The 24,852-nt window shown below is 48.0% G+C and overlaps 1 protein-coding gene across 1 annotated transcript in view; it reads right to left on the bottom strand.

Moving 5' to 3' along the window:
- The window catches only part of ATM (ATM serine/threonine kinase), a 1,399,724-nt gene that overhangs the window by 248,063 nt on the left and 1,126,809 nt on the right, over nucleotides 1–24,852 (bottom strand). The window contains exon 48 of the mRNA XM_086935231.1: nucleotides 8,191–8,310. Coding sequence (XP_086791357.1) covers nucleotides 8,191–8,310 — 120 coding nt within the window. The remainder of the gene's footprint in view (nucleotides 1–8,190; nucleotides 8,311–24,852) is intronic.

Genomic DNA, 24,852 nt, shown 5'->3' on the forward strand with positions numbered 1-24,852 from the left:
AGGGCCAACCGCGGGGTGCGCAGGAGCATCCACCCCAACACTTCCGACATGCAAACGAAAACCCCTCGCCAAAAGCGATCCAAAGCAGTGCATGACCATACCGTATGGAAAAAGGTGTCTTCTTCCTGACCGCATCGGAGACACTCCGGAGAGGCGATCAGACCCGCCCGCCACAACCGGGCCAGAGCAAAATAGACGCAATGCAGAAATTTAAATTGAATGAGCCGTAGACGCATGGCTATCGCGGCCCCCCGTGGGGCCGCAAGGGCCTCCCTCCAGTCTTCTTCCTCAAGAGCGCCAACGTCCTCCTTCCACACTCCTCACAATCTGTCCGTCGACTGAGCACTATGAGTGACCAGGGTTTGGTATATCCTCGAAATCTTTTTAGTCTCCAAATCTCCCATAAAAACGTTGGCCTCCAGGGGGCTAAACTCCGGGAGCGCCTCAATGCCCACCAAGCTTGGGGAAAGGGCATGACGGAGCTGCAGGTAGCGGAAGAATTGTGATCGAGGCATGTGGAATTCTTTCTGCAGGTCCGTAAAGGACTTAAGCGTACCATTCCGCACTACATCCCCCAGGGTCGAGATCCCAATGGCATCCCAATCCCGAAAGCCCTGTAACGTTGCGAGCTCCGGCAAGCGCCTGTTGTGCCACAAAGGGGTCTCATCCGTCAACTTATTCCACCACCCCATGTGCTTCAAGGAGTGTCACAGAAGACAACCACCCGGAGGCAGGCGAGTGCAGAAGACCAAGGAAGGGGCCTCGCAGAATGGGGAGGAAGGGCGAGTCGTAAAGAAATCTGCTGCTAGAATCGTCTCTACCAGATACATCGTTACCGAAGGTAAGTAACTCGTACATCTGATAGAGACTACTAGCCACAGATTCCTTAACGTAGAATAGATAACCTAGCCATACCCAAGGGGGAGGAGGGTCTGCAAGAGGACCTCTCCAGCCTGGATGAACACAGGGACCAAATAGGGGAAGAGTCACAGGGACAAGGAGAATAGCCCAGTCCCCCCAGGCAGAAGAGAACCTCAGCATCTCTGAAGAACACCGGCCCCAGAGGGGGTGCATGATGACGACAAAAAGAGGCGGCCCAACCCTCATCAAGCAGGAGGAAGCAAGGACAAGGTGAAACGAGGCCAGTGCACCCCAAGCCCAGATAAGGAACCAGGGATCTCCACCAGAGGCCCCAGATGAAAGGGTAATGCAGAGGAGTACCGAGGAAGAAGAGCCACCCACAGACTCCAAGGAGAAGAGCCAGAAGCACAGGCAAAGCCCTCCACCGGGAAACACACAAAGTGAAGAGGGCAGCCGGGCCTGTCACAGCCTGAAGTCAGCAGACATGACAAAAAGGACCCTCGAAGAAGTGCAGACAAAGGGCAAAACGCCCGCAGCACAACGCCATAAATGGCCAAAGCCACGCCCAAGTAAGGACCAAGGGCCGCACCTGAGTAATAGAGCAACACCAGGAAAGGCGAGGAGCCCGCATGGGGGAATCCACACCCTCCCAGCATAAGACAGGCTATACAGTAGCTACAACTACCCCACATAGGGTAGGACATGTCCCAAGAAAGCATGGGAACCATTGTTAGGAAAGACACTCTTGCATCAGAGAACAAAATGATAAACCTGCGGCAAAAACCACAGAAGGCTTGGAATCAGCCAAAACGCACATTCTTACCCAAAAAGGGGCTGAACCAGCACCCAACTGAAGAGAGAGGCCAACCAAGGGTACAGTAACCCTCACAGAAAGTGTAACAGCCACTCAGGAGCAAAGTGGGACAACGCCTTCCACCGAGACCCAGAGGATCAACAAACCAACCTACTGAGGAGGAGGAGGAGGACGCAGCCCTGCAAGAAGACGCTGAATGGTGGAGTCTGCATGAGTATTAAACAGAAGGACCCAGTCAAAGGGCAGGTCAACCAGACGCTCTCTAATATTTTCTGGAAAACAGCATCACATAGCCAAGTATGACTACGGAGAGCCACAGAAGTGGCCATAGCACGGCCGAGAGCATCGGCAACATCCAAGGCCGCACAAAGAATAAACGCGGCCAACTCTCTACCATCCAACACATGGCCCCACAAATCAGCACGGGCACCCTCATGTTAGACATGAGAAAGAAGAGACTCCACAAAGTCCCACAGGCTGAAAGTAGCCCTGGTCAACACACACAAAGTGTTAAGCACCCGCAAAGCAGAGCTGGAAGAAGCGAAGACATTACACCCCCATGAATCCAACCACTGGGCCTCCCTAGATGGAGGAAACAACACCACAGGCAGACACGGAAAAGCATTCCGCAGAAGAGCACCTTGAGTAGAGGTGTGGAAAGAAAGACAGACCGGGTCATGCGGAGCAGGACGGTGGCGATGCAGTAGCGCCTGAGGCACCGGATTGCCTGTGGCAGGGCACCCCAAGGTCCCATAAGAGAATTTTGGAGTGCCTCTTTAAAAGGAAGGAACAACTCCCGTCCACCAGAGCCCTGGTGGAGAACTTCCAAAAGGTTGTCTGTAGGAAACAGAGTGGCAGGTTCACCCACCTGCAGAATACCAGCGGCTGTGGAGATAGCCCGAACAAAGGCTACACTGGCCTCAGTAGGGCATCGCGGAGGAGAAAGTAATTCCTCCGTGGGCGATGGCTGCAGACTGAGTCGTCCATCTCCATGTCCAGGGGTGAGCAGCCAGCCTTTGAACAGAGGAGGGTCCACAGATGAATGATGAACCCAAGGGGCCTCAGGGAAGGCAGAGAGGCCGGTGGAAAAGCCAGCCGTGAGCCACAGAAAGAAGGCTTTCTAGGATTTAGGCCGTGGGGACAGCGAGGAGCCTTCCCAGGAAAATGCCAGTAAAAAGGCAACAATGCTACGCCCAGTCTCTGGGGAGGAACACACCAACTGGTGACAGACCTGTGGCGAAGAAGGGACCTCAGGAGATGAATCAAGAACCCGAAGCTGGCCCACCTCCGTGGAGTCCGCCGTCGGCGCCTGATCATAGTCGACCAGCGCCTGGGTGGGTATTGGTGGCGCCGGGTCGACTTCTGCCACCACGTGCTCTCCAGGACAAAGGGGCGGGGTCAACACAGGAACGGCGAAGGAGCGGCGCCATAAAGGCGCCAGCTCGGCCTCAGACGGGGCAGTAGCTCTCGTCGAGGACCGAGAGAGACTCTGGAAAGCGCCCCAGGTCCCGGCCTCCACCCGCAACTCCACCGGAGCCTGGTAGGAAGATTCCAGGTGCCGAAAGGGCGCCAGCTCGACCTCTGGTGAGGCAGCCGCCTGCATAGAGGACCGAGGGTGACTCAGGGGGCAAGCCCGGAGTCCCAGCGATCTCCTGCGACGCCACAGGGACCCCGTAGGGATTTGCGGTGAGGCAGGGACGCCAGGCGCTGGAGAGGGGTGTCCCGAAGCACCAAACCTTGACAACACCACCCTCCTACGACCTGAAGCTGAACCTTTGGTGCCGGAGCCGCCGGCTACTCCCCGGAAGGCCACGCACGAGGCAAGGGCTCCGGAGACATCTCAGGAGTTTGAGGAAGGGCCAAAGAAGCCTGCGGAGCCACAGCGTAGGCGGCCATTTGGGTCATAGTCGCCTCCACGCCAGGAAACGGCGGGTAAGGCGAGGGGCAAGGCGACGGGCGGCGGCACATGTCCCGGGGGAGCTGGCGTCAAGCGCAAAAGGAGGACAAGGCCTCGGAGACAAACTGAAAGACCTACCAGCAGGTGAGCCACATCCCTGGGGCCGAGGCGAGAGACTATGTCGCAGACGAAACTGGCGGCTCCTCGCCTCCGAGGAAGGGGACGGACGCTGGGATGACCTGGACAAATGCGCCAAAATCAACTTCATCCAGCGCTCCCGCCCGATTTAGGCTTATGGTGCTGGCAGGCGTCGCAGCTCTCTGAGTCGTGGTGCTCACCGAGGCACCACATGCAAATCGGGTGAGGGTGAGTCGCCGACCTGGGACGTGCACAGGAGGTACACGTCTTGAAGCCCGAAGGCATTCGCACACTGTTCCACTAACGCCAAGCGTGAAAAAGAAGAGAAGGCCTGAAAACAGGCCAGGACACAATCCGGAACCGCGTTGCACGCGGAAAAAAGAAAAAACTGACGTAGGCACGCCGGGGTGGGACTTATGTATCCTTGCTGACGTCACGAAAGTGGACGACATCAGGGCGGAGTCACGTGGTGCTGTCCTACCGGCGTGCAGGTTTACCTTCTGTTTTCAAGACTCAGGGATATCAAAGTCTCACCATCTGCTGCTGTGCAAGGGACATTGGAAGTGGAACTAGGGGCTTGCTCCGTCGAACCGACATATCTCATGTCTGCGTGTAGCAGAACCAACACATCTTCGCTGTTGCAAAAGCAGAATCGGCGCATTACGCTCGGAACCAGAGAAACGCCTTAAAGAACTGATGCATTGGAATCAATACATTGCTGCAGTGTGGGAAGATCGATGCATCACCTCGACTGCCTGGAAAAACCTGGTGCATTGTCTACGGAACCAACACCTCTCGGCTCGTTGCATCGTCTTTAGAACTGATGCAGCACCACCACCACTGTGTGAAGAAAGTCAACGCATCACCTCGACTGTGGGATCAACACTGACGCATTGCTCGGCTGCACCCTGCATCTAGCTGTTACGACCAGGATCAGGATAGTTTGTTCAGTGGGCCATGCAAGGTTCCTTTATCTGACCTACTCTCCATCGTGGTTGGCCTAAATTCTTGACCAGTCCAGCACAACCAGTTAACCCTGCTAGGCGCTTATTGCTTTTAAGCACTATTTTCCCATTTGATCTTTAAAAATTAATATCTTGACTTCCACTCATTGGATTTTTGTCATTTTGATTTTGTTTTATTTATAAAATAAACATCTATTTTTATAAACTTGTGTGGAGTATTTTGTGGTGTTTTCATTGTGTTACTATTTGAAGTGTTGCACAAATAATTTACACATTGCCTCCTAAGTTAAGCCTGCCTCCTATGTGCAAAGCTACCAGGGAGGGAACACAGGTTAATTTATGGTGTATATCGGACTTACCCGGACTAGGACTGTGGTTCCGGCTAGGACAGAGTGGATACCTAACATGCCATATAGAGGAGAGCTATTGATGGAACACCACATTCTGTTGAAATGTGTAAGTTGCTTCTGATTTATGTTGCACAGATGATATCTTTAACATATGATGATCTTACATTTGTGACAAATCTGGACAGCTCTACCTCAGTGATTGGTTCACATTCTTTTCCGGTATCTGATGAAAACCATTACACTGCCTGATGAGGTTGTTGTCAATTGACTGTCTGATGAACTATAAACCCTTAGAGACGATATCTCCTAGGCAAGATATTTTAGAGGGGAAGTGATTTATAAAAACATTTGGAGACTGAAGAAGAGAGAGTTGTATCATTCAGAGATATAGTGTTCAGTTTCCAAATAGTTAACAATTCCTTGGGTCTGTTTGGAGCATTGTATTGGTCCAAGCACTGCATTTGGAGACCGAAGAAGGGAGACTTTTAGAAGTCAGAGATTTCAGTTTAACAATATTGAATGATTCCTTGGAACTTGTGAGAGCACTTGGTCTGTTGAGCATTTTATTAGTCAGGGGTTGAGACTTTGACTATATAGTGTCTAATGTAGTCTGTTTCATAGATGTTATCACTTCAGATATAAATGTAGGAGTGTTTTTGTTATCTCACGTATTTGTCTGAATCTCTTTTCTTTTGTTGGAGTGTTCATCCAAATATGTGACATTCCGTGTTTTCAATGTAATTTTCTTATTATGGAGGGGTGTACTGAGCCAATTAACTTTATTTAGAGTAGTGTCATAGCTGGCCAAAGTGTGGTTTAAAAATATTTTGGTCCGACAGTGGCAGTACAAACAGCCTTTATTGCCACTGCAAGTTCCCAATCCGGTATATGATATGTTTGTGTGTTTTTATATATGTATGTATGGTATCTCTATACCACAAACAGAGCCAAAAGGCAGTGGAGCTCTGTACAAGGTCAAAGACTAGCATAAAGTAAACAAGTGACTTTAGAGGTAGCTGGTTTGTGGACAAGTAATGCATTGTTATGTAGCGTTCTCTAAAGAGATGATTATTTAACTCTTTCCTAAATTGGAGCGGCACTGGGGCTGTCCTGATAGATACACAACTGTGGAGCATAGATGAAAAATGCCAGCTGTGTTTTGTTTTCTTTTCTTATCCTTCTTAGTATATAATCTGATCGTGTCTTGGCTACTACTGCGCCAAAAACCACCAACGAAGATGAGCTTGTCTGCAGGATAAGCTGTGGTGCTGGTGGTGATGGCTTTGTAAATGATACAGCTGGTTTTGCAGCTGCTGTGAGGCTGCCAAGGTAACTAATAGTGTTCTATCAGGACAAGGGTAACATTATCCTATTGCTTCAGGTCTTTGATGAGATGTGCTGCAGCATGAAGGATGCCTATAAGACCTTTTAGAATTTATCTGTGGAGCTAGGGCAACAGTAAATTAATTGGGACCATGTGTTGATCAGACCAATTTACTTCAACAAGCTTTTGAAATGCTATTCTGATAACTAGGTCGAGAATTTATCCCTTGTTATGAGTAAGGACGCTATGAAAATTGTTCCATATTGTGGGTGTTGAGTAACTTCAGTATTTCTGCAGCATGAGTGACATTACGATTATCCAAGTGCAGTTTGAGATAACGCACGCATTATTAAGTTCTTTATTAAGAGTCAGTTAAATTGTACCATAGTCAGTGAAGTCTATTAGGAAACGTTTGTTTGCTCTAAATTGACGGTAAATAAAGTGAAGACAGAATATTACATTGGGGAATAATTACCATGTTACTTTTAGAATCTAAAAAGTTGTGCAGAAAAGGATCTGACTTTTTGAAAGTGAGGGTTGATGGGAATTAACCACCATGATAGTTCTCTTTCATACTAGGTCGGTTAAAAAGAAACAACCGATTTACCTTTCCCCAAAAAAGACATTTATCTAGCCAACCCAGCCAACTCTGTGCCCTCCTGACATCCAGTTTGTGAATTCGGTCTATGACTTTTAAATACTAAGGGGGCACTACGAAGTCCAGTATTTGAATAGATGTTTTAATGTGAAGTTTTTGGTCAGTTAGATGGCTGTCCCTTTTCGGGATTCCTTTACAAATCAAACAACTGCAGAAGGGTTTAGCTTAGTGTATAATAAACAATACCCATCTTGAATATGGAATATACAACTATGATATCAGGATGAGCTGTTTGTGTTCTCATTCACAATTAGAGGTTCTGCTCATCTCAGCGGCCTAGACTTAGATCCAATGATGTGTAACCTTAAAATCCCTCTTGTAACCACAAGGCACTTGCCAGCGGCTTAACTGCCCCATGGCAAGGAATCATTGGTGCCTGATCTTATGGGGCTCTGAAGGGTTCTCCCAAAATAAGATTTCTTTTTTCAAACCAGCAAAGGAAATTCCAGGAATACACCAAGGACATGCAACAAATAGCCAGTGATTTGGGAATCACTGTTTCCGAAGAGAATACATCCAGAGTATGTAAAATGCCTTTATGTTCAAAAGACAGAGTAACCTGATCCTCTGCAGAGGATCCACAGTAATAACAGGGTGCCTCTTGTTTAATGCATTCAGTTCTCTTAGATGCAAAGTACAGTTCCTTCTAGTTTCACGGTCACCAAAATGTATTACAGTTGAAAAAAGGGGCTCAGTAATGTTTTCCAAATTCAGGGAATGAAGACAGGGTACACTTCCACTGCAATTTTCCTTCAGCAAATTGTTTTAGAACTGAATTGATCTGGTGAGAGAGGAAGTAGTCACATACTCACTGCTTTCTCTGAGAAGACAATCGAGCCAAGTTAAAACTTGCACTCCTTACTTCCTGCAATGAGTACTTACTAGTTGTGCTACTATTGAAGAATACTCTTCAAGATGTAGCATATTTGAATTGCAGAACAGAAACGTGCATCTGCTCTTCATCCACCATGGAACTATGATGAAAGTGGTGATGTGTACAAATTACTTGTTGAGTGTCTGAATGACCTGAATGGAGCACCAACGTTGCCTTTCTCTATTTAGGGATATGGAAACACAATGCAAGGGTTTTTTGTCATAAATATTCTGATTACATTATTCAGGTACAGTTGAATCTTTGACATAAGATGCAAACGAACTAATGGACCAATATAATACCGCTTACCTTTTCCAGATAGTTCTGCATGATCACAGTGGGACTTTCCAAACAAGTTTCCGCCAACCAATTCCCACAAAGCCTCAGGCATTCTGCATAGACTAGCTGGAGTCTGGTATCACTTTCAACCTTAAAAAAACAGATTTAAAAACATTTTCTCAAACTATTTCGAACATACAATATTGTTCAAATCATTCACATACAGAAATTCTTTTTATAATAAACTTTACTGCCTGTTCTAGTTAAAACATATATTCCACAAAGCATGTATGAGTGCATGATCACAAAGCACATCACCTCAACTTGAGTATGCATGTAGACAAAATAGTAGTGACACTTGTAAAGGTGGAGCAAGAGAGATCACAAAGGTGTTCTCACTGACAATCCTCCCAGTAAACCCTCCTTGCTGTGCCCGTACTGTCAACCATTAAGTAATTCATCTTTCGGACCCTCAAGAAAATCATATACTCTGTTGTTTAAGAGGACACACCTGTGCCATGTAGATCGGGCCCACAAGTGTCAAGTAATTGTGTAGGCCACATACACAAGTTCCCATGGCTGGGGGAGTAGCACTGCAACATTTGCATCCATTATGTTTATTGCATACTAATGTGCCAACATGGTCTAGTTGATTTGTTTGAATCAATGTCCAGTAGGATATTTAGCAGAGAAGATCTGCGTACGCTCAAAAGATCTCCCTAGGACTGGAACCAGTGTGTGAGCCAAACAACGTCAAAAGTCCATTTCACAGAACATAGCCAGATTGTGTATAACAAGGTCCCTTTGCATCATTACATTTAAGTGTAGAGTGAAGGAGTCGCATGGAAGCTTGCATGTCAAGCAGATGCAATGAAGGAACCGGAATTGGATCACTTTGAATTGGATGCAGATTGTTCCCTCCCTTAAGAGCATCTAGGCATCTCGCCCCTCCTCTTTATCAAGGGGGACAAGATTTGCCTTCCAAGCCTCACAGAGTGCCAAAAAGGAGAATCAGGGTTATAACCAACCACAATATATTGTGCACACCCATTTCACCGATCAGCAGTTTTATTCAGATTTAATTACACTCTGGAAAGACATTGATCGATTTCTAGTATGAGTAGAGAGCATGGCAAAGCAATAAGTACTTACAGCATTGGTGTTTATGGAGCCTAACTTCAGACTGTAGGTCAATAAATGAGCGGACAGTATTCTGCACAACAATGTGCCCCAGACTGGAGATGCCCATAGTGTCTCCCCGGAAACCCAATAGGGACTGGGCCTCCCACAGAGACGTTTCAGCTGTGAAGTGTCTTTCTAATTTATTGGTCATCAATGTGTCATTCAACATGCAAATAATCATAGAGGCTAGTGGTGAAAGAGGCAGGAGGGAACCCTGCCCCCTATAGAAGGTGTATTGCGTGTAAATCACCCGTGGACTACTGATCAGCTATATAAGTGGCGTTAGAAATGGGACTGCATATTCAGCCAACTACCAGTTGTGAACTGCAGTAGCATGAGTGTCTGTCTGACATGCTCAATCCCCCCTATTGTAAGGGGAACTTGATGCAGTTATTCATAACAACCCTGTGCATGCGCCAATCCCATATATGAAATTCCACAACATGGAACTGAGACGTACAAAGAAGTCTTGGCTGATGGAGTATGGATAGTTCTGGAGGTGGTACACCACTGGAGTAAGTCATTGCATTTTGAGAGGGCGATGGGTCAGGATGACAGTATAGGGGATTTTTTCCAGAGACTGTCTAACAGCAGAGCCTTGTTTCCCTGCTACTTCCGCTTTCTCCCCCCTTGATGAATAGATGTAAAAACATACAAAATCTTGAGACTCAATCGAAGGCCGCTGTGCATTGCTGCTGTATTTGCCCTTGATGGGGATCAGTGATTAGACCATGTTGACCCGGAGGTTCGAGATTTTAATGAGTGGACCACACACGGAATGAGCTAGGGCAAGTGCATTGTTAATTCTCCGAATGTTGTGTCATGTAGACAATTTTGAAAGTAAGCCATTTTGGTACAGGTGTACCAGGAACAAATAGTTCTCCAGAACCTTAGAAATACATTTGGACCTTTGTGTTTAGTTGGGGGATGGGTATATATGAGACCCAGGTAGACATGAGAATCACTGTAATTTTGGCCACTCGGAGGTAGGTGGGCAGCTGATCATCTAATGCAGAGGTCTCGAACAGTGCATGCAAGTATGGGAGTAGCTTACCCAGAAGGTTTTTAAACATTTTTCCAGGAAGTCTTTAGGAACCAGTGTTTTCCTGTTTGAAGTTGGTCAATGGAAGCACAGGATACTAGCTTGTTCTACCCAGACTGGCTTCCTGGCACATTATACTCGGGTATTGGGGGTTAGGCTGTCCTAATAGATCTGGCAGAGGGTCCTCCCACTAGGCTCTTGATAATATAGGTAGCATTAGGTAGGAGTATTATCTTATGGTATTGTTATCATGGTTGAACTGTTTATTTTTTCACCATCTCATAATGGTTACAATGCTTTGTTTCATCTGCCTAATAATTGCAGCTCATGCTTTCTATATAAGAATATAATTATTTCAATACAAGATTGAAAAGCCAAATACATATCATTCTTGTGTTTAGCTTGGGAATGAAAAAGTAACAACAAAAGGGTAGACCTGTTTCCAGTATTTCTCTGGGGAATTCAATTGGTCATGTTCAAAGTTGCGGATGCCATCTGGTAACCTGGTACGGTTAGGGGTTCAGATGGCCACTGTGAGATAGCTAGAAATTGGGCCAACATTTTGTGATGATTTGCGTGGACTGAGCCCCCCATTCTGAAGTTTATGTTTACCAAATTCACAGTCCTGCTTAATTTATAGGAACCGTATAACATCCTGTCTTTAAAACGTGTATGTTACATTGGCTTTATCCAATTGGCATAGGATAGCTTAACTGTAAGTTCCTGATATATGGTTCCCAGGGCTTATAAGTTAGAGAGTCACCCCAGGGATTGCAGCACTGGCTGTGCCACCTTAGGTGTGACCAAGTCAAATGTCACTCTGAAACATGTCTAAGACACCCCTATGGCAGGCCTACCCACACCCAAAGCAGGGTGTAGCATATTTTATGGGCAAAACACATATTTTACGTGTTCTGGCAATAAAAATGCAAAACTGTTGGTGAGTACATGGTTACCCGCTGACCCACTCAGCTGTGCTCACTCCTGAAGGTTGTGACCAAAGTTGGTACTCCAGGCTATCAAACGACTCATCACACCAAGCCGGACTTGATACTCAAGTCGAAATTAATGTTACAAGTTACAGTCTGAAACTTTTACAAAGTTACCACTTTGTTGCCTTCAATCTCCTGGCCCATAATGAGTACACAATGACCTAGCACTTGAGACAGCTTTCTGCCCTCCTAGACAGATGTGCTATCGACTCCCAGGAAAAGAGACAATAGGGCCTACACCACAGAGAGGTGTTACCTCCCTCATGCAGGAAGACACATGGGTGTTCGCCCAAAAGGTGAGCTTCAAAGCTGAAGCGGCCTTTGAAGAGCAAATGAGGGGATAGATGGTAGAGGAGCAGCCCCATTCTTTATGCAGACTAGTTAGCACCCGGAAGAAGAGGGGAAACCTGTTGTCAAATTGGTTTTTCAGGGGAGTGTAGCCCTGGTAGCCACTCCTCTGGATTGGAGTAGGAACCTCTGGACACCAAGAGAGAGGTTCTGCCATGTTGGGAGAGGTCATAATGGTGCATCTTGGGATAGCCAGATGCCACACTTCCCAGGAATTGGTCATCAGGATGGAAGGAAGCTGGTAGCCCATTGGCTAACACTGCATTCGACCCTGAGAGTATTTTCTGATCATCAATAGGGTACCCCTGGCACCCAGAACTCAGATCTCAGCTGGATTGGAAGAAGGACCGAAGAAGGACTGCCCTGCTGCACCGGGGAACTGGCAAAAAGAGGCTGCACCGGCGTGGTTTGTACCTGCTGAACCTGTTGGCTAGCAAAAAAGATGGACTGTGCCCGCTATGCCCTACTAAGTCCAATCAAAGCAAACAGTATCTAAGGGTAAGTTGGCTGACCTCCTATTCAAAACACAAGACCAGCTGAGAAGCCAACTGGGACAAGTTGGTTGTCCACAATCTTCAGAATGCCACCAACCGCTGCCATGCAGCAGTGGGACACTAGGACCCAATGCTCAAAATAGCACCTACATTTCCTGAGCCACAGAGAGTAATCTCAGTGCAGCCTGGCCGCCCAGAAGCAGAGTTATTGCCCGGGGAAGGATTCGGATGTGTCGCGATACCGGGTGACAGGACTTCTACCAGTACCGAAGGGACTTAGAGGGACATTGGCCCTGTGACAAGGACGGCCTCAACCCCTTTGTGTATCAAGGAGTAGTTGCAGGAAAACCCCTGTTAACTGCATTGCATCCATAGCATACTTGAGTATCTTCAGCATCCTTAGTCCCTTGCATTAGGACCACTTCTATAGGAAACTACAGCAATAGCTAAAAAGTGCCTGTAACTGACTGAAGACTGCTTCACCTGCTTAGGCACTGTTTCGGATGACCTTGCTGGTCCCCCTGATTTGCTCCCTACTGGAGTTGGCCATCTAAAGTGACTCTAAGTAGCTGCAATACAACTAGCCCAAAGATTTAGTGAAAAAGGTTTCGCAGTGTTACATTTGTTGAGTTTGCCAATGTTTGTTAGCAATTTAATAAAATGTTTTAAATTACTATAGCTTGTAAATGCTATATCTAAGGAAACCTCTTGTAATTATTTTTGGTTTTGGTGTCAATACAATCAATCAGAACATTTACAAATCAATCAGAACATTTATAAAGTGCACTACTCACCCGTGAGGGACTCAAGGCAGGGGGGGGGGGCAGCGGGGGGGATTGGTCGGGTAATTGGGGGTGCTGCTACTGCTCGAATAGCCATGTCTTGAGTAGCCTCCTGAAGATTAGTAGGTCCTGGGTCTGCCGTAGGAGGATGGGGAGGGTGTTCCAGGTCTTGGCAGCAAGGTGGGAGAGCGATCTGACGCCGGTGGTCGCTCTTCGGATGCGGGGAGGGTGGCGAGGGCGAGGTCGGTGGGGGGAGCTGGCGGTTCGGGGTGTAGAAGGTGAGTCGTCTGTTGAGGTAACCCGGGCCGATGTTGTGGAGTGCCTTGTGTGCGTGGGTGAGAAGCTTGAAGGTGACCCTCTTGTTCACGGGAAGCCAGTGCAGGTCTCTCAGGTGGGGTGTGATGTGGCTGTGGCGAGGGATGTTGAGGATCAGGCGTATAGAGGCGTTCTGTATGCGTTGTAGTAGTTTCAGGAGATTGGCTGAGGCTCCTGCTTAGAGGGCGTTTACGTAGTCCAGCCTGCTGCTGACGAGGGTCTGGGGGACCGTTCTTCTTGTTTCAATGGGGATCCACCTGTAGATCTTATGGAGCATGAGGAGGGTATTAAAACAGGAGGATGAGACGGTGTTGACTTGCTTGGTCATGGAGAGTGTTGAGTCGAGGATAAACCCCAGGTTGGGTGCGTGGTCGGTGGGTGTCGGTGCTGCTCCCAGTGCGGTTGGCCACCAGGTTTCGTCCCAGGCTGAGGGGGTGGAGCTGAGGATGAGGACCTCAGTCTTGTAAGAGTTCAGCTTCAGACGGCTGTTCTTCATCCACTCGGTGATGGCCTTCATTCCTTTGAGGAGGTTGGTTTTGGCGGTGAGGGGGTCCTTGGTGAGGGAGAGGATCAGCTGGGTGTCGTCGGTGTAAGAGATGATGTTGAGGTCGTGCAGTCGAGCGACGTGGGCGAGTGGTGCGATGTAGAATTTGAACAATGTCGGGCTGAGGGATGATCCTTGGGGTATGCCGCAGATGATCTTGGAGGCTTCGGAACGGAAAGGGGGGAGGCGGACACTTTGGGTTCTGCCGGAAAGGAAGGAGGTGGTCAAAAGCCTTGTCTCGGATCCCTGCGCTGTGGAGGGGTGTGCGTAGGGTGTGGTGGCAGACAGTGTCGAAAGCGGCTGATAGGTTCAGGAGGATGAGGGCCGCGGATTCGCCGTTGTCCAGCAGGGCCCTGATGTCCCTTTGGTATCGCTGATGTCACCGGTGGCGGCGATGAGGGCAACTTTGGTACTGTGGTTACTGCGGAACCGGACTGGGATTGGTCCAGGATGTTGTTCTCCTCGAGGTAGCGGGTCAGTTGTCTGTTGACGGTCTTCTCGATGACCTTCGCTGGGAACGGGAGCAGGGAGATGGGCTGGAAGTTCTTGAGGTCCCTCTGGTCAGCCTTGGGTTTCTTGAGTAATGCGTTGATCTCGGCGTGCTTCCAGCTCTCGGGGAAGGTTGCGGTCTCGAAGGAGATGTTGATGGCCTTGCGGAGATGGGGTGCGATGGTGGCGCTGGCTTTGTTGACGATGTGGTGTGAGCATGGGTCTGACGGAGAACTGTACAGTATATTTTTTCTTTATAAATAGTTGTTTGATTTCTTGAGTGTCTTGTCAATTTCGTCTCCAATTATTTTGGTGCGGTTTAATGCTTTACGCTTGTTCGTTTATGTAAGCCTAGCTGCTCAGAGCCACAGCTACCCAGGGTTGAGCTGAAGGTTTGACAAAAGAAACCTACTGGTCCTAAGGGGGTTGGTAAGTGTATTACACTGTGAGACTGAACAACTACACCATATAATACATCCTAACTCATCACAGTTATCACATTGCCCGTCTTTGTGAAGCTAATGGATTTGTGAAGGCCAGCTTCAGATGTAGATGAGATCCACAAAGGAAGGTCAGAGACAAAGTCTTGCAAAGCCTCCCTATGAGGACTAATCATCAGTTCAGTAATAATCTGGAAATGCCTGGGGAGCAGCTGATGCAAAATTTCAGGGCTTCTATCAGACGTATTGTTCATGCCACAGTCTGCTACCAGCAGTATTCCAGACCTCAAGCAGACCATAAATGCTAGAGCAGCACTCTGACCCTAGGCCTCACGGCATCCTTGATGGTGTTGCCCAGTCCCAGGTGGCCCACACCTTGACGCCCCTCCACCAGGGTCTTTTGTCTTTTCCTCCATAAGCTCACCCCTCAGGTGTGCTTACCACTCCAGGCCCGCGGTCCCAAAGTGGAGAAGCCCCATCGATCATGGGCTGCTACTCAACCATCTTCCCGCACAGGATGCAAAGGGGACAGGACACTTTCCTGACAGCTGAATTGTGCCCCCACTTTGGGCAGCTGACAGGCCAGGTCTTTTAAACCTCTGCCTCACCAGAGGAAAGGGGGCTTCAATGCCCTTTGGAGCTGCAGGATACTGCTGCTGAACTAGACCAGAGGGATGTGTGCCCGCCCTCGTCACCGCATCACATGGTCCCTGTATGCATAGGCCTACCTGGATATTATTCCACAACGGTTCCTGAGGATGCTGCTCCGAATCTACCTCCACTGATGACACCAAGAGGAGGCAGTGTAAACAACTTTGAAGTAGTAAATTGCAGAGGTCTAGTGAGTATTTTGATGGGACCAAGCATACACCATGTTCTGACCCTATGTCACATCTCCCAAATATATTCTTGGCAATTCGGGCTGGACTGTTCCCATGAGGCACAGGGTCAAGACTGATTTGCATATAGCTGGGTCTGAAATGAGGTGGTGATTTGAGCTAAAGAATGATGATGGATTCAACCCAGATCTGTGACTGAGGGTGAGTCTCTGAAAAGTTTCAGCGCTCCGTCCATCATCTCCTTGTGTTTGCTTTCTGATATTCCTGCTCTGCCTCAGATTTTCAACTGTTCCCTTTGGTCGAAAGATAGCCCATCTTTCTTGCGTTTCATATTTTTCTTCATCTTATAGTGAGAGGAAGAATGTTGTACTTTCTTTGGGGATTTAGACTTTACTTTAGATGGTGGATGAGATCTCAATCACTTACCCTGATGAATACGGGCCACGAAAATGTATCTCCTATTTCTCTTATAGCTTTGGTGTGCATATCCTCTCATTTGTCAAATGAGGCACAGTTGTGAAACCCATCCAAACACCATATATGGATGGAATGAGTGTCAGACACAGACAACTGTCTCTTAAACCTAGTACAGCACTTACAGTGTGTGGGTTACTGGGGAGATAAAGTCCCCCTTCAAAATGTACATTGGTGTTGAATTTGGGATCTCTAGTTGGCAGAGGTAGGTACCTTTAACCAAATAGGGACCCTTGCGTCTAGTCAGGGTAATTGGGTACACTTCCAAAATAACCCCTGCTCACCCCCTTGGTAGCTTGGCACGAGCAGACATGCTTATCTCAGAGGCAGTGTGTAAAGCATTTGTGAACAGACACAGTAATCCAGTGACAACACTACAGATGGACACCACGTAAAGCACAAGCAGTGGTTTGGTATAGGTTGTTCGGCGCCACTTAGAAAGTCTCACAATTTATTTTGGTGTAGAGGTTATTTCTTACGGTGCTATGAGGTAGAAGGAACCATTTAATCCTTCCAAACATGAGCATACGCTTCTAACAGAAACAACTCCTTAGCACACGTATATCACAATACAGTTATGTGTAGGCGTTGCCACCCCTTTGACACAATCACAGTACGTAGTTCTTGGTTAGTACACGTATTATATTTATTCTTGAATGCTGGAAGTTCTCCACACAGCCGACACGTGTTTCGTCGTGAATGGGAGTGTAACCCAACGACTTTTTGAAGGCTGTAAAAGGTCAAAATAAACAAAACAAAAGATATGTTGCCATTTTCATGTGAACTTCTTGGCCATAAATTATAATCTTAACCCAACATTACACAGTCCTTGTGGCCCCTTTCATGCAAGAATCCACTCAAGTGTCCAATTGATAAGTTACAAAGCACATTATCCAACATTTCTCCTCATTGAGGAAATACAATCCACATCCTGATAAGTAATCATACTATAAGGTATCTTCTCACATCTTTTCGATTTAGAATCACAGTTTAAATGAATATATTGTATAACACATAATGTACCTCTATAACCTTATAGAGGTCTATGATCCTGTATAGGATGGAGAGATCAAGTACTTGAATAGACTTATTAAGTCGTGGGTTTGTCAAGATTGTTGTGACCATCATGCATCTAGTTGTATAGTATGTAACACCCTGAACCACCACCTAGTTTCAGGCATTTTTCGGAGGTATAGTGACGTATCTCGTGCTCATAGTTGTTTACAGTATAAACACTCTGTGTTTATATGTGATTGATATTTCATGCATAAATACCTATTTCCAGATCTGTTCTCTTATAGCTGTAGGAGTAAAGTCATATTTTATTTTTTATTCTTTATATAGTTCAGGTATTATCTGGTATTAGTTAGTGAACTGGTAAATATGATTGACAATCGTATTTGGTTGTTAACTCAATCAATCAATCAATCAAAGACATTTATAGAGCGCACTACTTACCCGGAGGGTCTCAAGGCGCTTGGGGGGGGGGGGGTGCTGCTACTGCTCGAACAGCCAGGTCTTGAGCTTCTTCCTGAAGGAGAGGTGGTCTTGGGTCAGGCGTAGGTCGGTCGGGAGGGAGTTCCAGGTCTTGGCGGCCAGGTAGGAGAAGGACCTTCCTCCTGTTGTCGTTCTTCGGATGCGGGGGACGGCGGCGAGGGCGTGACTGGTTGATCGGAGGTGGCGTTTGGGAGCGTAGAAGTTGATGCGGTTGTTGAGGTAGCTCGGGCCTTGATCGTGTAGGGCTTTGTGTGCGTGGGTGAGGAGACGAAAGGTGATTCTTTTGTTGACGGGGAGCCAATGCAGGTCTCTCAGATGTCCGGAGATGTGGCTGTGTCGTGGGATGTCGAGGATGAGTCTGGCTGAGGTGTTCTGGATCCGCTGGAGTCTCTTCTGGAGCTTGGCGGTCGTTCCGGCGTAGAGGGCGTTGCCGTAGTCCAGTCGGCTGGTGACGAGGGCCTGGGTGACCGTCTTCCTGGTCTCGGTGGGGATCCACCGGAAGATCTTCCGAAGCATGCGCAGGATGTTGAAGCACGACGAGGAGACGGCGTTGACTTGTCTGGTCATGGAGAGGGAGGAGTCCAGGATGAAGCCCAGGTTGCGTGCGTGGTCTGTCGGTTTGGGTGCGGTGCCCAGGGCGGGGGGCCACCAGGAGTCGTCCCAGGCGGAGGGCGAGGAGCCCAGGATGAGGACTTCCGTCTTGTCTGAGTTCAGTTTCAGGCGGCTGGTCGTCATCCACTCGGCTACATCTTTCATCCCTTCGTGAAGGTTGGCTCTGGCGGCGGCGGGGTCGTTGGTCAGGGAGAGGATCAGCTGGGTGTCGTCGGCGTAGGAGATGATGTTGAGGTTGTGTTGGCGTGCGATGGCCGCGAGGGGGCTCATGTAGACGTTGAAGAGGGTGGGGCTCAGCGAGGATCCTTGAGGGACGCCGCAGATGACTTCGGTGGCCTCTGACTTGTACGGTGGTAGACGGACTCTCTGTGTTCTTCCGTCGAGGAAGGAGATGATCCATTCCAGTGCCTTCTCCTGGATTCCGACGTTGCTGAGGCGCTGCACTAGGGTGCGGTGGCAGACAGTGTCGAATGCCGCGGAGAGGTCTAGGAGGATGAGGGCCGCCGTTTCTCCGTTGTCCATCAGGGCTCGGATGTCATCGGTGGCAGCGATGAGGGCGGTCTCACTGCTGTGGTTGGCTCGGAAGCCAGACTGTGAGGGGTCGAGGGATCCATTCGTCTCGAGGAAGGCGGCCAGCTGTTTGTTGACGGTCTTCTCGATGACTTTGGCTGGAAACGGGAGGAGCGAGATGGGGCGGTAATTCTTGAGTTCGGTGGGGTCCGCTGTTGGTTTCTTTAGTAGAACGCTGAGTTCGGCGTGCTTCCAGCTCTCCGGGAAGGTGGCGGTGTCGAAGGAGGTGTTGATGATGTCCCACAGGTGGGGTGCGATGACAGCGTCGGCCTTGTTGAAGACGTGGTGAGGGCAGGGGTCGGTCGGAGATCCGGAGTGGATGGAGTTCATCATGCGGACGGTGTCTTCGGTGCTGATCGGAGTCCAGGCGCGGAGGGTGGTGGTGGGGGGCGTTGGTGCGGTCGTGGCGTGCGTCGGTTGAGTGCTGAAGCTGTTGTGTATGTCCGCGATCTTGTTGTGGAAGTAGGAGGCGAGGGAGTTGCAGAGGTCTTGCGATGGAGTGATGTCGTTGTTTCCGGCGTTGGGGTTGGAGAGCTCTTTCACGATGTTGAAGAGTTCCTTGCAGTTGTGTGTGTTGTTGTCCAGCCGGTCCTTGAATGCAGTTTTCTTGGTGGCGCGGATCAGTTGGTGGTGCTTTCGGGTGGCAAGCTTGAGGGTGGTCATGTTGTCCGGTGTTGGTTCCCTTCTCCAGACTTTCTCGAGGGCTTGGCAGTTCTTCTTGGAGCTCTTGAGTTCGTCGGTGAACCATGGGGCTTTCTTGCTGCCGGGTCTGCGGGCGGGGTCCTCAGTGGGGTGAGTTCGTCCGCGCAGTTGCTGATCCACTTCGTGAGGTTGTCGGCGGCCTGGCTGGGGTTCGCTGAGCTGGCAGGAGGGTGCTGGCTCAGGGAAGCGGCGAGCTGGTCGGCTGTGATCTTGTTCCAGCTTCTTCGGGCAACCTGTTGCTGGTGGTGGTGGATCATCGTTCTTCTGAAGGTGAAGTGGACGCAGCTGTGGTCCGTCCAGTGGAGTCCTGTGGCGTGGCTGAAGGCGATGTCTTTGCTGGATGAGAAGACGGCGTCGAGTGTGTGTCCGGCGAGGTGGGTGGGGGTGGACACCAGCTGCTTGAGTCCGAGGTTGGCGAGGTTGTCAAGCAGGGTGATGGTGTTGCGGTCGTTGTTGTTCTCCAGTTGGAAGTTGAGGTCCCCCAGGAGGATGTAGTCAGCGGAGGGGAGGGCATGCGGGCTGACGAAGTCGGCGATGTCCTCGCTGAATTGTGTGCGTGGTCCCGGGGGTCGGTAGATCAGGGTGCCTCTGAGGGTGGTCTTCGGGTCGGTGTGGATCTGGAAGTGTAGGTGATAATTCCAACCCGCATAGGGGTTCTACGGGGCTCTTCTGTTATAGTGTCCAATTTATCTTGTCCATAGGACTCCACTTCACACTTTGTTTAGGTTGGCTGAAAAGAACATTAGTGTTCTTATTAGTATATATATAATTCCCAGTGGTATAGAGTTTTTATATATTTATCTACTTATTATTGTCTAAGTCTTTCAGTTTGTGTTAAGCGGTTTCAAAATTTTCCCTGGAGAAATCCTCATCTTATCTGTAACCCAAGTAGTCTTGGCTCTACTTATTTATATTTAACCACTTATCAGTACATTCTCCTATTTGATCCATTTCCTTGGTTAGGGTAATATTAGTCATTCTCCATCCATCTTTTGAGAAAGCTCCAAAATTAAGACTTTCCCCCCAGTTCCCAGTTCGTCTCTACCATCGTTTCTTGTATATTTAATAGGTTCTCCCCATTGTACCGGGTGCCCATTATTCCGATTCCAAGTTCGTCCCCATGTGCTTAAAAAAGGCTCTATGCATTTGAATAGGCTCTCCCACTGTGACGGGTGCCCATTCCTCTTACCTCTAGCCCGTAGCGTTATTGTCCGTCGGTTCCCCCGTTCACAATCAGCGCGTGTGCTCGATTGTTGCTCCTTCGGTGTTTCAAACAGGGCGTCCCTGATAGGTCATTGAAAGTCGCATGACCCTCGTTTCACTGCAACCTTTCGATTGGTTCAGAAGGGTCATGTGAATCTATCCAAGTACTGAATTCCGGGTGTTTGGTCCTGTGGCGACCTGGTCGCCATCTTATACTGTTCTCATCAAACTGGGCTTCTGTCTCTGTAGCATATATTAACAGATTTATTCGTTCTATGCTATGTATTAATAGCGTCAATAAAAATTAAAAGCTTATTGTTTAATGTCGTCTTTTATTACTATCGATTAATTTCTTTCCGTGGGCTGATTTTATAAACGCGTTTCGTTATTTGTATGGTCTACTTATTTTCAGTCATATTCGTTTTGCATCACAGCTGATATTTTTACCAAAACGCAAAGGTCTTGGCCACTAATTTACACACAGATCTTCAAAACTTTATCTAGGGGGGTTATTCAAACCGATCCATTATTTTAATTTATTTGACCATAGGAGAAGATTCAGAATCTAGCTTGTTTTTCTCCATGGTCCACTTTCTATACTGATCCGCGATAGTGAGGCATCTAGAATTAAGCTCTATGAGTTTAACAGAAGTGCTTCTATTTTCTTCCGTGTAGTCATACATATTTTCAGAGAAATGAGAATATCTTATAGTCAGTAATTCAATTTTAAGTACTCATTTGGTTGTGTCATGCATATTAACCAAAGATTGGTATAAAACCTAACCATACATTTAATGTGCGATATAGTAAGTGAAATAGGTAATAGTATTAATGTATTTATAAATAGGTTAAACATAATAAGCTACATCGCATTTATTTTACCAATTCAAAGTGATGCAAAGTATTCGGAACCAATGTGAGCGTTTCCGCAAAGGTGACGCTAATAAGTAGTCATTCCTTATTAGTATTTCAAGACACATCTTATTGGTAAGCCATTCGAATCTATATACATAAGTGCACGTGTGTGTTCATTAGATTATCTCAGTGAACTAATGGTCTCTCCATCATGTAGGGTCAGTACATAGTCATGGTACTAACATTAATGGAAACCTGTATTAATATCCCATTTTCATATTTCATCAAGGATACATTATTCATACATTCAAATGTGAACATTATCTCAGAATTTTCTTACATTTCTAGTGTCCACATGTGAGTTATTATATCAGTTATCTCCCTAGAAAGCAATGTAGCTCATGGTCAAGGTTTAAACCATGTTCTACACTCCGCATTTTCATGATCCAGAGAGCTTCTCTCTGTCTCAGTGTTAGCTCTCTATTGGGCACTTTACCACTGCTGATCAGTGCTTAATAAGTCTATTCAAGTACTTGATCTCTCCATCCTATACAGGATCATAGACCTCTATAAGGTTATAGAGGTACATTATGTGTTATACAATATATTCATTTAAACTGTGATTCTAAATCGAAAAGATGTGAGAAGATACCTTATAGTATGATTACTTATCAGGATGTGGATTGTATTTCCTCAATGAGGAGAAATGTTGGATAATGTGCTTTGCAACTTATCAATTGGACACTTGAGTGGAATCTTGCATGAAAGGGGCCACAAGGACTGTGTAATGTTTGGGCTAAGATTATAATTTATGGCCAAGAAGTTCACATGAAAATGGCAACATATCTTTTGTTTTGTTCATTTTGACCTTTTACAGCCTTGAAAAAGTTGTTGGGTTACACTCCCATTCACGACGAAACACGTGTCGGCTGTGTGGAGAACTTCCAGCACTCAAGAATAAATATAATACGTGTACTAACCAAGAACTACGTACTGTGATTGTGTCAAAGGGGTGGCAACGCCTACACATAACTGTATTGTGATATACGTGCGCTAAGGAGTTGTTACAGATGGACACCACACAAGTTGTAGTAAAAAAATAAGAATCTATATATAGACTTAACACAAGACCACACACAACAAAAATCCACAATACTGTACTTTAAAAATGGTAGAAATAGCTTAGTTCTCTTTAGATGGTAAGAGTGACACTTTATACTCAATGTACCTTTGGATGCGTAACGCTATACAGCAAAAGTGTTGCAGGGAAAGTGATGCGTCGGTTCCTTACACGCAAGAACGGTGATGCGTTGGTTCCCTACTGCTGCGTAGGGGATGGTGATGGGTCGGTTCTTCTCGGCGTGGGGAGGTGATCTGTCGGTTTCTTACTGCGCTTCCGTGGCGATGCGACAAGCAGCGCTGTGATGCGATGAAGATCCCATGCAATGAAACAAAATGGCATCTTATTCTTGATGCAACAACGATGCGTGCACGCCCTACGGCCGTGCGGCGACTCAGCGAATCTTCTGAGCCAAGACAGGCCCTGCGACATGCTTCTCTGGTGATGCGACGGCGTCTGCTGCGTTGGCGACACTCATCTCCAAGGATGCGGGGCGACAGCTGTGGCATGCTTTCTCAGCGATGCAACGACAGCGGCTACGGCAGCAACATGCTTCTCCGGTGATTGGACGGCATCTGTAGCAACTGCAACGCTCTTCTCAGATGGTGCGAGGCGCTTCGGGTGATGCGATTACGACAGCGGCGGTATGCTTCTCCGGTGATGGGACAGCATCTGCTGTAACGGCGACACTCTTCTCCAGTGATGCGACGAAAACGGGTGTGGTGGCGACACGGTTCTTCGTCTCGAGTCACGCTTCCAGCTCCCAGCGACACGCAGTCTCTCAGAAGGCCCAGCTCAACAGCAGGCACTTCAATTCCCAGCAAGAGAAGGCTGGGGGGCTGGTTGGTGAAGTCGAAACGACGGAGCATTTTGCAGCGCCTGGAGGCGCATAAGTGGCAGCCGCCCCTGCTGCTGAGCGGGGGTATTTTGCTGGCGGGGGCTCTTACCTGTGGGGGCCCAGCTCCACAACTTTCAGCATCACACCCACTGCTGCTGCACTCGCTCTCCCCCCCACCGACGCCGCTCCTGACATCGCGGTCGCGGCGGGGAGAGAGCAAAGACTTCAAATCCCGGCATCCCCTCACTGCCACCGGGGGCGCCGAAACGACGGAGCATTTTGCAGCGCCTGGAGGCGCATAAGTGGCAGCCGCCCCTCCCGCCTCGCGGGACGCGCGCGGGACCAGCCGGGCTAAGCCCGGGCAAAGGGCGGGCCCTCTGTGGCCCTCGGAGGCCAAAGGAGGTCGGGACGGGCCACCCATCTGACATTTCCTTGGAAGAGGTACCGAAATTTCATTGTTTATATTGTGACTTTCCTAGCCATACTGTTTTCTTTTTCATTATGTCCTTCTGGGAGGATCTTAACGCACTATGTGGAACCAATTATATACCGGACACACTGCCCACCATAAGCAAGGACACCAGTCCAGATGATGTAAACGACACCCTGCTGGATCCACTGCTTCACTTGACTAAACACAAAACCATAGCCATTACACCTCCGGCGGGGTCTAACATCCGCGATGGCGATATTGTTAAAGAGAAGCAAGCCAAAAATCCAATTGTATGTACTTGTCCTGCTCTTCTCCCCTCCAACCCAATTACACCGATGGGGGAGACGGTGTATGGAAAAATAGAAAACCGTGCATCACCTCTTCAACCATCTTTGTTGGCCGAGCTTGAACATTTGCTAACATCTCTCATATCACCACTGGTGACCAAAATTAACGATTTGGGGGACAGGTTATCCAGCATTGAACAAACAATGAAAACGCACATTTCACCAAGTATAAAACCGGTATTTTCCAACTGTCCTATCCCCCTCACTATTCCGGAAATACCTAAATCAAATTTCTGTAAGAACGCCTCCTCGCAAACATTGTCGCCTGCTACAGGCCTCAAACCGGCCAAAATTCACCCGCTGATAAAACATACTGAGGCCAAACCCGAACCTGTAAAAATGCTACGAATTGACTTGCCACCTGAAGCCGCCCCTTATGTGTCAGTCATATCTGGGGTCCCACCTTCAAGCCAGGGAAAATATGAAACACGTCAAGACCTTTTAAACAAGGTCATGCCCTGGCTACAGACCAACAGACCCCTGCCACCTAACTTGGATGGTGGAATTTTAAGTGTCAGGAGGGTGGGGTGGCTGGGCGCGCTGCCAAAAACCATCCCTGGGGACTTGGTGCTAA

The sequence above is a fragment of the Lissotriton vulgaris genome, chromosome 8 (assembly GCF_964263255.1).
Source record: "Lissotriton vulgaris chromosome 8, aLisVul1.2, whole genome shotgun sequence".
Taxonomy (NCBI): domain Eukaryota; kingdom Metazoa; phylum Chordata; class Amphibia; order Caudata; family Salamandridae; genus Lissotriton; species Lissotriton vulgaris.